At 45.5% G+C, this 14,781-nt stretch overlaps 1 protein-coding gene across 1 annotated transcript in view; it reads right to left on the bottom strand.

The window, feature by feature from the left end:
* RP1 (RP1 axonemal microtubule associated) overlaps positions 1 to 14,781 on the bottom strand; it is a 2,616,437-nt gene that overhangs the window by 2,073,620 nt on the left and 528,036 nt on the right. The window contains exon 8 of the mRNA XM_086965756.1: positions 7,987 to 8,138. Within this exon, the coding sequence (XP_086821882.1) occupies positions 7,987 to 8,138 (152 nt within the window). The remainder of the gene's footprint in view (positions 1 to 7,986; positions 8,139 to 14,781) is intronic.

Genomic DNA, 14,781 nt, shown 5'->3' with positions numbered 1-14,781 from the left:
AAAGTGGCAATTGTTAAATGTAGTGCATACAAGAAAGTGGTAGATGAAATAGGAGCAGGTAAATGCATTTGCAGATCACACAGCCCATGAGACCGCAATGCAGCGAAGTACCACCGCCATGTATGTGGTGAATTCACAAGCTGAACGTTGGCATGATGCCAGGCAGGAAGTGCTAGACATGCAACAATCTGCCTTTGCTGATGAACTAGATCAATGGTCTAAGGAGGGAACACTGGATGATGATGGCTGTTGGAGGAATAAAGATATGACCAAATGCAATTTACCCACAGCCTACTTATTTCCCTTGATTCACATAGCACATGGGTCGGCACATAGAGGTGCATCCTCAATAGCAAAACAAAGTATGCAAGTTTGGGATCATCCTGACATTGTTGGCACTGCTAAAAAGATAGTCCAGTCTTGTCTGGTCGGTCTCCAGTATAATCCTGGAAAGTGAACGCAAACACCAACTGCACCTTTTGAGGTCCTGCAAATGGACAACGGATCTAATTTCATTGGGCAAGTTGGAGAATATGTCATGAAAGGGTTGGGGATTAAGCAGAAATTTCTTGCCACTTTTCACCCACAGTCAGCAGGCCTGGGGCAGTGTTACAAATCCACCCTAAAATTGAAATTGGCTAAAATACAGGCTTCCACATCTTTGAAATAGCCTGATACACTGTCCCTAGCTCTGCTTTCCATCAGATTGATACCACATACACGGTCTGGCCTTACACAGCATGAAACAATCTTTGGGAGGCCCATGAATATTTGGGGGGTCCCTAAGTATTCATGGCCTATACATGATGTACTCCATGTGTCGATGAGTAACTATTTGTCTCAGCTAACTGACCGCTTGTCTTCTATTTATCAGCAGGTACGAGAAGTTCTTCCCGACAGGACGCAGGGTGAAGGCCACGATCTGCGGCCTGACGATTCCATGCCGCATGCCCTCGTGAGCCCAGCTGCGTTGGCAGATCGCCATGACATTCTGATTACCGAGAAAGGGCGAGCTGCGTCACTTGAAGGACCTGAGGAAGTTTTCCCGGACTACACGATCCCTCTTACATCTAGATATCTGCTTCGATCCAGGAAGAAAGACATTTCATCGCAAAAAGAGACTGTTTGAGCCACTGTCCTGGGTGGTTAAAGACTGACTACAAAGAAGGAGGGTAGCCTTTTAGTAACTACTCGTCTCAACATTAGTGAAGGAACAAACGCCTGCCCTTGACCTTAGGGCACCATCTGTTCTGTTGTTTACCGACAAGATGAACATGCCGGAGGAGAAGAAATCGATTGCTGCAAAAGTCTGTAGTAATAGTAAATTGTTTGCTCATGAGTGAGTAATAAACTTGTTATTTTATTTCAACTCCAGTGACGATCTCTGTTTTGTTGGTCTTTGAACCCGTGGACAAAAGGGTGACCCTGCACCAGTGTACCCCTAAAAAAGTGCATTTCCACAGGTATGGGACATTTAATACCAGAATTCTTGAAAATGTAAAAGGAAAATTGTATGAAATGAAGCCAACACCTAGGTCCGCCCAATATGAAGCCTTGAACCTGAGGGAGAAAGTTGCAAGAGAAGGGAAAATTCCAGCAAAGGACAAAATGAGCAGTGCGTAATTATGCAGATGTTTGATGGAACGAAGAACAGCGCAGGTGGAGAAAGGCAATTATAGAGGGAACCAGTTTATATCTAGCTAATAATGTGGAGGCAGCTAAGAAAAGAAATGGAAGAGATTACCAAAAGAAATATGGAGACGATACAGATTCAGGTGATAACATTTAAGAACAGGTGCTAGCTGCAAGACCCCCACCATATACGACTCCTACTGATTCAGGTGAATCAAATCCCACTATAAGTGCCATAGTGGCAACTGCCCCTGTAGAGACGGATCTAACACAGATTGAATGACCACTTAAGATACTTCAAATGTTTCCACCAGTTGTGCTCACCCACTACGTGCTGCTTCGACTGTAACTAATGTGACCTGAGTGGGTGCCACTGCACATGTAGCTCCTGTGAATGCTGCAACAACAGTACCCAGAGGTATTGCTAATGCTCCCCCAAATGTGGATTTAGGACCAGAAATTCAATAAGCTGTTGGACTTGTACATACAAAAGGATTTGTTCTGATCTCACAACATTCTCAGATTGCCATGTGACCCCCCCCTGCCCCAGTGCAAGCCTTAATAGATGGAGGGACATTAGTCATCACTGCCCGATTAATCTTGGTGGCATAAATGCCACTGATGAAGGCTGAATGCCAACTTGGTTAGAAGCAGCAGTGGGAATCAGAAGGATGGAAAACACAGAGGTAAAGGAAAAAACAGAAATTGATAGGATAGACCCTTTAAATATTGCCCAATTGAAGGTGGAATTGAAGGAAATTATATTGGGATGTTTGGAATTTGAACATCTTGGGCAATATAAAAAAAAGAGCTCATTTACTTGTGTAAGGAAATTACCTTAAGAGCAGAATTAGTTCACGATAAACTGACATGAATTGGCTCAGAAATATTAAATTGCCCTTGCTAAATATTTTCACTTCCAGAGAAGCTATTGGTTCAATTTGATGATCAAGTCTTAGAGAACATGAGGATTTCAGAGACGTGTTACACATTGTAGAATTAGTCAAATTCATTTGTAAATGAAATGAGACTGAGAAGTTAGAACTAAATAGGCAAAGAAGCATCAGAAGAAAAGGAGAGAGGCAGCCACAATGACAAAGCATGAGGAGGGAATTGAGGGAGAAACCACATCATTCCCACTTAGAGAAATTGCAGGAGGAATGTACGTACAGATTTAAATATATTTTTTGACATTGTAGTACCTGCTGAGATATCGGCTAAATGTAAGACTGCAGTACAGTGGCCGAAAGAAGAACCCATGAAGGAGACTAGGACAAATGCACCACCTCTTGTAGTGATGGAGAAATATGAGGCAGTGATAACTTTCTTAAAGGGCAGAGTGCCACTGACACGTTTGGATTGGTTTAAGATTAAAAGAACGACTCAAAAGCCAAAACAAACAGTTAATGAATACTATGAATGGTTATTTCAGGTGTTTCAGCAGCATAGTGGATATGAGTATCCTGAAGAAAAGGACATGGGGATTTTCCATATCAATGTGTATTAGGGCTGAAACCAGCGATCTGTTCGCACATAACTCGAAGCATGGTCTGCTAGCTGAACAAATTGCTTGATGAGATCCTTCGATATTCTAAATATTGTAGCGATGTGTTAGAAGAAATGAAGCAGAAGCAAATTAAAGAGTAGTTCATGTTAGCGCAGACGAAGTTGACTCAGAAAGGTTTTTTAAATCCTTCTTTTGCAGGGATTGAGGGAAACATGCACAATGTTGCCGTTCCACAAGTGGGTTTTCAGGGAAATCAAGGTGGATTTAACATGCCTCAGGGTAGAGACAGAGGTGTTCCTGTGGGTACAGGTTCTAGAACAGATATTGCTGCTATGAAAAAGATTACTAAATGTCACACCATTAGAAGTGAGAATGCAGATATAATCCTAATAATGTTGGTGGAAATGTACAGATGTTAAAGGAAATTCAAGTGCAAAATGTGCCTGCACAGCAAATGGAAATGCCTATGCAAGATCAGGTTCCAATGATGCCCGCCCCACAAGTTCAAATGAATTTCCAAAATGTGGGAAATCCTTGATTAGACTTAAATTAAATGATAAAAATGAAAATGAATTTGTTTCAAAATGCCTTGCCACAATTTCAAAATCCGAACCTGAATGTCTTGAAACGATATCCATTCTTCAAATATGAAGGTAAAGGTTTTGATAATTACCAAAGATGGTGCCAGAGAGGGGAGGAAGATTGAATACTTGGCACACTCAAAGAGATAGACCAGCGTGGTCCATATGTAGATGCTGAACTTTATGGCCACCCCTTATCATTCTTGATTGATAATGATGCTACCCAATCCATAGTTAGAAGAACAGTGGAAATCCCAAATATATCTCTCTGTGGGAAAACTATCCAAGTTGTAGGAGCCCTGTAAATATGCTAGGGAGAGATGTTTTGTTCAAGTTGAAGGCACAATTTACTGCACACCAGATGGTGTTGCTTTTGAAAACCATGGTAAAGATGTTGACTTTAAAATGTTCAGACAACAAAAAGAGACAGGGCTGTTACCTTTATTCACAACTGAAGAATTGATAGATAATTTGAGAGAGACAGTGAATGTTAAGGTTTGGGATCTTACAGCAAATTATATTGGACTCTTGAAAGACGTCGAACCAGTCTGAATTACTGTAGTGCCAAACACGGTGTGTTCTAGAACACCCCCATGTCATATGACACCTGAGACTATTGCAGGAATAACACCAGTCATAACAATCATAGGTTTACAGAAAACAAATGGAAAATATAGAATAGTTCAGGACCTGGCAGAGTAAATGAGATTGTTGTTCCATGTTGCCCCCTGGTGCCGAATTCAGACACTATATTGTTTCAAATCCCATGTACTGCAGAATGGTTCACAGTCATTGATCTATGTCAGGCTTTTTGTTTTCAGCGCCATTGAACAAGGAAAGCCAATACCAATGTAATAATTAATTAATCTTTATTCGATCCTACCAAGTAGATCATAAAAAATAAGCACATTACAAAAATACACTGTATTACAATGGCAGACAATGATATGCAAGATAATTTACGAAAAATGTATGAAAACATTCCACAATTTGATACTATTAAGGCATTACTTCACCAACAGACAATATTATGCTAGATTGGTCAGTTGGAGCAGGATACTATCAAATCCAAACCATAAATTCCGAATGTGAGCACAGTTAGCCTTAAGTACAAAAAATAACTGATGCGAGGGCCTAGAAAAGAGCACACGTGGATTTAAGGCAGCTCGGGTCCCGACTAGGACCCTTTTTGTGGAAAGTACAATGGAGCTGTAACAATTAGGTTCATTAGTGTGGTGAACCTTTTGATGAAAGTTTGACTTAAAGGACACCACCCCCTCCCTGACTAGAATATTGGTATCCACTAAAGCCTAGGGTCTTGTTTGAAAACAAATGTAGGACTCATCTGGGTGGTTGTTTTTCAGTGATGCGCTAGCATTACAAGATAGGATAGACCTATATCACTGACTATTGGTAAGGAACCCTAAAGCCCTGATGAATGCATCAGAACTGAAAGTCTAATTTTTGAGGGCCGAAACATGTGAATAAGGTGCAGACTGGCCTGAGCCATTGCACTCTATATATAAATAAATAGTTGCAGAGATGTAGGTAATTTTAATATTTACTTCACTCATGATGCTTTCACGGAACGCAAGAAGCGGATAATCAAGATATACCGCTCCACCATTCCTGTACGTGAATGAGGGCTTTTTTTAAGACGGTGAATATAGCAGATCCTGGTTGTAATACAGGTTCAAGTGATCCATTCTCCTATGAATTTCTATCCTTGCCTGGAAGCAGAATGGATCTCAGCTTCTCTCTCCCTCCTCTGATTAATTAGTATTTAAAAAGTTGGACATGTACTTCTAAGCTTTACATGTCCTGGAAGTGAAAAACTCTGAAATTAATTTTGCACTACAGCAAGACTAACATTGGAATTACCTAATTACATTTTATAAGTGAAATCTCCAAATGGGAAAAGGGAACTAGTTCATGCTTGGTGTCTCTGGAATCTTAATTTAAAATCCTACCTTATGGTGAAGTCAGATTTTAAATTATAATTCTGAAAGTTGACATGTTCTTGCCATAGTCATGTGGCACCTGCAACCTGTCTCTGGGTCACCTGACTGTGTGTGTGTGAAAGTTGGACTTTGTGTATTCCTCCCGGACAGCCACACACAATGGGGAGCTTCGGTGTGGATGGATGGGCCATCACTGGCAGGATGGGAGTGAGGAGCTGGAACCAGTCCCACTTACTCTAGAATAGACTATGACCTGCCTCCACACAGAGGGTTGCATACCCCGGTAGTTAGTCTGCAGCCAGGGTCAGGAAGGCAGGGCATCTGTGCACTTCAAAGGCATGCCTCTAGAAGCTTTTCTTCACTTCAAAGGCACCACTGTGTATAAAAGAAGGACCTCAGACACTAACTCTTCAGTACACTTTTGGACTTGTGGATACTCTGCCAGGAGGAATGACTGGGGTTCTGGTACAAAGACTGCCACTCTGTTGCATTGCTGCTCTAAAGGAACTGCTGTCCTGAAGTGCTGACCTGCTGCTCTCTGCCTGGGAAGAAGACGTTGGCTTGCAATCTCATCTTAAACCAAGAACCCCAGGATGACTCCAAGGGCTAGTCTGTTGGCCTCTTGTTCTGAGCCTAGAAGACAACAAGTCTCTCCAACCAGCTTCTGGGCACAGCTGCAGTGATTTGCTGACCCCCAACTGGTTCCTCCGGCCCTGGACCCTTGGTGTAGTCACAGGCTTTTGAAATCAAGATTTTGGGTTCTTTGCTAGAGCAAAGGGGCCCATTCGCACCAAAACGGTGCCACTCATACTGAAATTAAGCGTGAGAAGCCGCCAGCACTGTCTCTTCACACAGCAAGCATTGATCGCTCGTGATAGACCACCACTATGAAGCTTCAGCCACCCCCATTCGCATTGCCCAGCCTTCTTTCTTGCGCCACGCCGACTACCACCCTAGTACTCTCCTTGCTCCCTGCGAACTTTTCCTATGTGAACAAGATACTTGGCACAAAACTTGAGAAGCTAAAACTTCCACAGGATTAATTTGAGGCTCTATCTGACCCGCTCCCTATCATGGTCTGTCTGAACTTTTGACTTTGACCTGGTCCAGCGTGACTAGAAAGCCACAGTTGACGCTATTTTACAGTTTATTCTTTAAAGTTCTTCAGAATGGATTTTTGACATTTGGCTCTTTCTTCATTTATTAAACTAAGCTCTAATTTTCTAAACTGGGGTGGGAAATTTTCATGTGGTGGTTTCACTGTTTGAGTTGTTGCACAAATACTTTACAAATTGGCTCTAAGTTAAGACTAACTGCTCTGTGCCAAGGTACCAGGGGATTGAGCACAGGTTATTTTGGAACTAGGAGTGTGGTTGCTGCTTGTCCAGGTCTCACACTCCAGTCAACCAATAACTCAGTTTCTAACACGTAGGTTATTTTCTTGCTACAATATTTTATCTATTTAGTTTCCCCAAAGTAGGAAAGCTTGTAGCTAACTGGAAAAAACAAAATGACAGCATTTTGTTCAGCCAAATGCTATGCAAATTCCGCAGGCTGTACTCGTGAGCTGTATGTGGACGATAGTAAACCTAACCATACATTATAGGGATATTAAAAGTCACAGAGTAGTTCCAGGACCTTAAAGTGAAAAGATCTTTGAAGACCGAGTGCTCTGTTAAAAATATTAATTGTTGATCCATCCTTACACCAATCAGTGGCGGCTGCTGACACTTAAAAGTGCTGGGTAACACAGGGGTGAATAATAATAAAAAAACAGACTTACCTGCCGCTGATGCTGCTGGCCGCCTCAGTGCTCCCCTGCTCCCGGCAGTCCATGGACCACACAGCACAGGCTCTCAAACTCCCTACCCAATCCAGAAGCTGCTCTCATGCTATTACTAAGCATGAGAGAAGCGTTGGGATTGGCCTGCGCGGGCTGCTTTGATGGACGCTCAAGGACAGGGAGCCTGGACCTTTTCTCCACCGGGCTGTGCAACACAGCTGGTTTGGCGAAATATGAGTGTGGTCTCTGCAAATGTCCATAGAGGATGGCCCGGCCTGTGCCGGCCCCACCCTAGGCCCACATCAGCTCAGTAAGTGAAAAATAAAATGATAATAAAATTGTTTATTGTCGTTTTATATTTCATCTGCTGGCTCTGAGCAGTGAGGCGACGCTCCTCCGCCATTTCAAAGGAGCCGCCACAATCAATAAATATCAGCACCATTAGGAGGAATTTTAATCAAACATTTAAATTGGTTTTATACAGTGTATAAGTGGCAACCCAAACGACCACTGGTCACTTACTTGTCCTTTCGAGAATGTTTTTGGTTTCCTCGACTTCAGTAAGTGCCGGGATCCGGTGTCTCCCCTCTCTCCGTAGATAGAGATGTAGACATTTGCGCCAGTTCCTGCATTCCACAGATCCCCGGTTACTACCTGCACATCGTATATGGTAACTAGATTAAAAAGAAAACACGGCATTAGTCTGATGACTGTGAGACGCCTCTGACAAAGGAAGACAAAGTACAGCATTTTTGTTGTGGTTGGAGGCCCGTGTCACAGGATCAGTAACATAAGTGGGGAGAAGCCCCTCCGACTGCTAAGTCTGACCTAGAATTGTAGAGACTCTTCATTAAAGCTGTGCTCAATAGCAAACTGTCCCTCAGTCTGAAAAGCAGTCTCTATCATTGTTTTCCTCAAAACGATAACTTCACTTTTAACGCGCCTAAAAAAATCCAGTCCTATGCGTTAAACAACATTTTCCCTCAAACATTTGCTTGTAAATTGTGAAATTGTGTATTTTGGTTGTGATGTATTTGTTTTGTTTACCTGTCAGCCTGTCCAGCGTGTAACGGTGACGTCGTCTGGAGGCAAAACATAGAAAGGGATACAGCTTCATTGGAGTCGCACGTGTTTGTTACTTGTGAGGTTTACGTGGCCACAACAGGGCGCCTTCCTTTAAAATGCCTTAGAAGCACGTGGCCTCCTTCCCGCACTGACAAGCCCTTGTAAAACCAGCATTGCAGCCAATAGATTTGGCTCTCTCCAAATGGAAATGTTTTTTCATTGATTATTTTGCATGTAGGGTCGTGCAGATGGATGAGTGAGAGCGTGCAAGAATGAGGCAAAAGATGAATGTATGGGCGGATTACAGAGTGAAAAGATGAATGCACAGATGGATGACTGGGGCATAGGTGCTGTAGCATCCTGCTACAAGAAACACAGACACAAGTACTCATGTCAACTGGAGCTTTATTCACCACGTCTTATCCCTGCATTGTCCCTGCTCTAACTGCCCACTTCCTAAGTCCGCTCCTCCTCTTCCTCTGACCCCCTAGCTCCGCCCACACCCAACTGCTGGTATGCTGACTTCACAACATCTCCCCCCTTTGTAACAAAACAAACAAATAAACTGACTTCTCAGTCCATCTCCACTATCAGTCTCTGGGATGGACGTATGTCGTGATAAGTATTCGCCAATGGTTCGTCTTTGACTGGACAAGCTCGGTTGTGGATGTCTGGAGGGATGGGGCCTTCAATGTCTGGGGTGCCTCCGGTGAGCTCAGTTTGATATCGGCAGTCTGTCCCCCATTGTGACTCTCGCTCACGTGACGCTCGGCCTCTTTTCCACGGGGATGTTACTTTAGTTCCCTTCCAAGTGTCTGTATGTGTTTTCGCTTCATTTTGCCTTGTCAGGTCGAGACCAACACTGTCTTCCTGTTTAGAGTCTGGGATGCCAGCCGGTGAAGTATGACCTGGGGAGGCCATCTTGGTATGACTCGGAGATTGAGTGGTTGCCTCGGGTTGCTTCTCCCACTCCTGCTCGCACCTGATCCAAACAAACCTTGGAACCGGCTGGGTAGTTGTGTGTTTCGTTCTTGTCTGATGATGACTTGGCTCTCCGGGCGTGCCCGACTTCCTTTGCGGATCAACTGGTTGGTCCATCCTTATTTGAGTGCTACTGGCCACGATATCTGTTTCCCCTTTGTGGGACCAGGACCAGGACCTTCGAGTCAGTCTTTCTGCCCCTACCCGGGGTGACGGTGTAGTCTTTGCGTCGTAAGGCACCTGTGCTCGATGTGGCAGGTTGTCTGGTGGAGTAATCGAGTGTGCATTGTCATTAGGGCTAGACACGTTGTTCTGAACGGGAAAAGCGTCCCTTGGTTCGCTGATGTGTTCAGGTGCTTGGCGCCATGGCCGTTGTCGGGACCACGATTCTGTCGACTCAACGGATCGGACCGAGATGTTATCTAAGTCAGAGGGGTCCTCACTCACTTCCCGCTGAGAATGTTTCTTTAAAACTGTTGCGTGTGGTCGTTGTCGGGACCACGATTCTCCTGATTCAAAGGATCGGACCGACATGCTCTCTGAATCAGAGGGGTGCTCCGTTAGTCTCCCCTGTGAGTGCTCCTTTGGGAATGTCTTACCCGGTGGTCTTCGGAACCGGGTAGTCCGTGACGAGCTGCTTTCCGTCTCGGAATTGTCTTTGCAAGGCTTCTTCGTGTGTCTGTGTCGTAACATTTTCACGGTTGTCTCATTTGGGAGATTGTTTGAGGATTCCGCGCTTGTTCCTTGCGCGTGATCCCAGGCGGTTGCCTCTTCGTTCTCCTCGTCTGATGTTACCCATCCACGCTCTGTTTCTATGTTGTCGCGGGGCCCAGGGATGCTTTGAGGCCCATGACTGTGTGGGTCTTTTCCTCTCCATTTGTTTGGTGATCTAGTGTCTCTGATCGGTGGGGGGTGCATCCTTCTGCTAGCTGTTTCCTCGGGCTTATCTTTGCCCCTTGGTGATTGATGTTCCAACGTCGATTTCCTGTCTTGATCACTGCCGCTCCTCCTATTGTTTGTCTCTCTCCCCCACTGGTTGTGCAGAATGTCGTTTCGCCCAGGAGTGCAGTCTGTCCCACTGGACGCTCCCTCTTTGTCAGAGTGACGTGTGTTGTGCGGTGACTGACTTCTTGAGGGACTCCTGGAGGATGGATGATTCCGGGGTGACTCCGAGTATTCTTTGGTTCTCTCCGAGTCGCCAGACGCTGAGTAGTCTGACTCTGAGCATTCCATGTTACTGTGCCTCCTCCGCTGTCTTTTTTGTCTTTTCTCTGGCCTGCCTTCTCTCTCTCTCTTTTTGTGGTTGTTGGAATTCTGGGTTCTCTCTTCCCAGGTATTTCGAAGTTTTGTACTCAGATGCACATCCCTCCATTTGCCTCTTGTCTGGACGTGCATCCCAATTTCAGCTTTCTTGATAATTTCTTTTAGCGACCAATGTCCTCTAAGTATCTTGCGGCTTGTTTCGGGGTTTTCACAGCCTTCGATTATTCTGAGCCGAACAGCATCCTCATTCGTAAACGTGTTGAAATGACAGCCTTGAACCAGACTTTGCAACCGAATGATGAAATGTGGCAATGGTTCGCCTGGTTCCTGCCGTGCCGTGTTGAAGACCATGCGATTGTGATCTACCTCTGCCTGTGCATTGAGATGGGCATGGAGTTCCTCTTGGAGTTTGTCATAAGTGTCTGCTTCTTCCTTGGAAAATGTTCTAATTGGGCATCGGCCCCCGGGACCCACCAGACGGAGGAGTAACAGTAGACATTTTCTTTCCCTTTGCTCACCGTTGGCTTTCAAGAAATCGTCCAATGCTTCCAGCCACCAGTGCCGTTTGAGGTCCTGAATCCAATCGTCACTCTGTGCCACTGGGGGCGATACTTCAAGATGTGGATTGAAGCATTGAGTTACGTCTCCTCCCGCCCTGAGAGAAAGAAGTCCTGACCGGTCGTAGACGCGGGACCGTGTGCTGTCCATGTTTCCTTGGATTTCAGGTGCTTCCGTTTCCGTTTTAGCATGAGCTTGCTCACTAGTCCTTCAGTATTCGGTCGATGTTACATTCCTGAACTTGTCCATTGTTGGTGACAATGTTGGATTTCCCTTGCTTGTTGTGTGTGGTCATTGGCTACCCCACATGCGCATTGGCTCGTGCTCGTTGCTGATTCGGGAGTAATTACTTATGCCTTGTCGTGGTTTATATTTGTTTGTGGCCTCCTCTATTTGACGGACGCGCGTTACTTCCTGACATTCGCCACTGCACAGTCACTTGCGTATCCCCCTGTTTGCGTTTCCACCCGTGCTGACCTTAGTTTTGTCGCTGCTTGTTCGTTGAGTCACTCTTGTGGTTGCTCGTGCTTGTTGATTGATACACTCTCGCGTTAGCATGTGCTTATTCTGGTTGGTTGCCAAGATTTGTGCAATGTTGTCCACGTGTCGTTGTCCTCGCTTACTGCTTTTGCATTTACCAGCGTTTGTTTAGTGGCACATACCAAGGCTTGTTGACTTGTACGCACCAACACGTGATTGTTTGCCTGCACCAGTGCTTGTTTACTTGTCTTCCCCAGTGTTAGTTTGGTCACTGTCAACGCTTGCTTCCGTTTGTTGATTTGCACGTGTCAGTGCTTGTTTGTTTGCATGTGTCAATGTTTGTTCGCTCTGGGCTAATGCTTGCCCTTACAGGCACCACTGCTTGGTGACTTTCCTTCACCAATGCTCGTCTTCTTAGATTGCTTCTTGCATTTGCATGGGCTGGTTTGTCGTTTTTTCGGCACTTTATTAATATTCACTTGCATGCACCAACGCTTGTTTGCATGCGTCAATGTTTGTACTGTTGCCGTCACCAATGCTTGCTTCACTTACAGTTGCCAATGTCTGTTTATTCTTTACTTGCATTTGCCAATGTTTGTTTGCATGTGTCAATGTTTGTTTTGCTAGTCACTAATGCTTGCTTCACTTGCCTCTGCATGCACCAATGCTCGTTGATTTGCATGTATCAATGCTTGTTTACTGGCATGTATCAATGTTTGTTTATTTTGCCAATGCTTGTTTCTTGTAGTCGCCAGTGCTTATTTATTTTGTCAAAGTTTGTCTCTTGTAGTCGCCAGTGTTTGTTTGTTTTGCCAATGCTTGTTTCTTGTAGTCACCAGTGCTTGTTTGTTCTGCCAATGCTTGTTTCTTGTAGTCGCCAGTGCTTGTTTGGATGTCTGTTGCCTTTGCCAATGGCTGTTTGGTCTTTGCCAATGTTTGTCCTTTGCCAATGCTTATTCCCACTGTTCGCCTGACTTAAAGATGGCCGCCGCTAGATTTCACAGGGATGTCCTTCCAGCTGCCTGACTCTAAGATGGCCGCGCGAGAATCTCGTTTTCAACGGGATTTCGGCCGTTTTTTCGTTTCTTCACCGGAGTTACTGCATTTCTCAGTGCTTCCACTTACCGGTTGCAGCCAGGATCCACCGCTGGAGTCACTACTTCAGGTAGGGCAGCTTTCCTTGACTTCTGCCGCCGGGGTGGGCTCCCGCCTTACTCAGCGCTCTTCGCGCTTCTCAACTCCGACACCCTCCCAAATTACACGCATCGGGCGTGAGGGTTTTTTTTCTCCTTCCGATCACGGGCATTCAGGCCCCAGTTCTCCGGCGCTCATTCGCGCTCCTCAGCCGGTCCTTCAGGGAGCGATTCTCCCACCGCTGGGCACCTATTCCAGGTCTCTGGGGTCTAGCAGGGTCGGAGTGGGCTCCCGACTCCTGTCTTTATGAGGGCCACTCACTGCACACATCGCCGGCGCGCTTCACGTTTGAGCGCGAAGGGCTCTTCTCCGGCACCGAGCGTTTCAGCGCTCTTTTCAGTCTCTCCTCTCAGTTCCCTCACGATCTGCAGAGGGGTCGAGTTGCCTGCTGATGGCCTCTTCAGTCGAAGCAGCAGTTCAGTCACACTCGACAGCTCGATTTAGGCTGCTGCTCGGGACAGGGTATTCTCACAAGGTGCTGGGGTCTGTGGGTTTTGCTGATCCCACCCTCGTCGCCAGTTGTAGCATCCTGCTACAAGAAACACAGACACAAGTACTCATGTCAACTGGAGCTTTATTCACCACGTCTTATCCCTGCATTGTCCCTGCTCTAACTGCCCACTTCCTAAGTCCGCTCCTCCTCTTCCTCTGACCCCCTAGCTCCGCCCACACCCAACTGCTGGTATGCTGACTTCACAACAGGTGCACAAAAGAATAAATATTTATGTGAATTCATGTATGGATGAGGGAGTTCCACAGAAAGGATAATAGAACATTCATGGGTTACAGAGAGGTATTATATTTAAGTGACTTATTGGTGCTAGTAATAAAATGCGTGAGGACGATGATATAATTAAGGCTTGGTGAATTATATTGACTGATCTGCAATAGATTATGTTGAGAGGATGAAGCAGGGAGCTAAATTCCGAAGGGAGTTTGAGTCCAGATGAGGAACTCATGGAAGCAAATGTTAAAGATAGCACTACTCTTCCCTCAAAGTCTGGGTGCTGCTTGGCTGTTTGCAGGTTGAACTGTTCATAATCAGTGTTTACCAATGACCCGAAGGAGGCTGCTAGGGTCATTGCACCTCTCTTATAGACATCAGAATTGCCTAGGTCCAGTGGAGATTTTAACACTGCAAAAGTCTCTCTCTCATGAAATGGAGTGGGTGCTCTCTCTGAACAGTAGATTCTCTTTCTTTTCCACCTATAATGGCATGGGACATCAAGTTCAGGACACACACACAGGGTTGAAGCTCCTGTCACCTGCAACTGGGACAGAGAAAGGAGGACTGGAAGCTAGCTCGTCAGAAAGAGGGAAGGACATTCTATGAAACTCCGAGCAGAAGCATATCACTGAAAGACAGAAAAGGCAAATAGAAATATTTAAATCATCCCCACCTGGTGTGTATGACATTCCTTGCATTGAAGAATAGAACAACTGCCGGTTTTTAGGCCTCTGTATGTGGGCCAAAGAGGCTTTCACACTCCCCGCCAGGCCACTTTAATGTGGTGCCAGCATCATAGAGCACTCCCCTGACATGCTGTTAACTGAGGCGTTGTTTAAGCCTTTGGGGAACTCTCACCTAGGCGCACTGCCTCGCATTCTCAGCCAGGAGGCCACTTCTCTTATCCCCTCCCCAGCCCATTATAGCCTCAGGGCATTTAGCTGGCAAGGGAGGTGTCAAAAAGAAGCAGTGTTATCCCCACAGGGCCACCACTTTTAAGACCATGGGGGGAGGGTGCAAGGAAGGTGTGTTGTATGCAGGGGTCTCAC

This window comes from Lissotriton vulgaris, chromosome 4_1 (assembly GCF_964263255.1).
Source record: "Lissotriton vulgaris chromosome 4_1, aLisVul1.2, whole genome shotgun sequence".
Classification (NCBI taxonomy): domain Eukaryota; kingdom Metazoa; phylum Chordata; class Amphibia; order Caudata; family Salamandridae; genus Lissotriton; species Lissotriton vulgaris.
The sequence above is the reverse complement of the archived record's forward strand: the minus strand, read 5'-3'. Positions and strand labels throughout refer to the sequence as shown.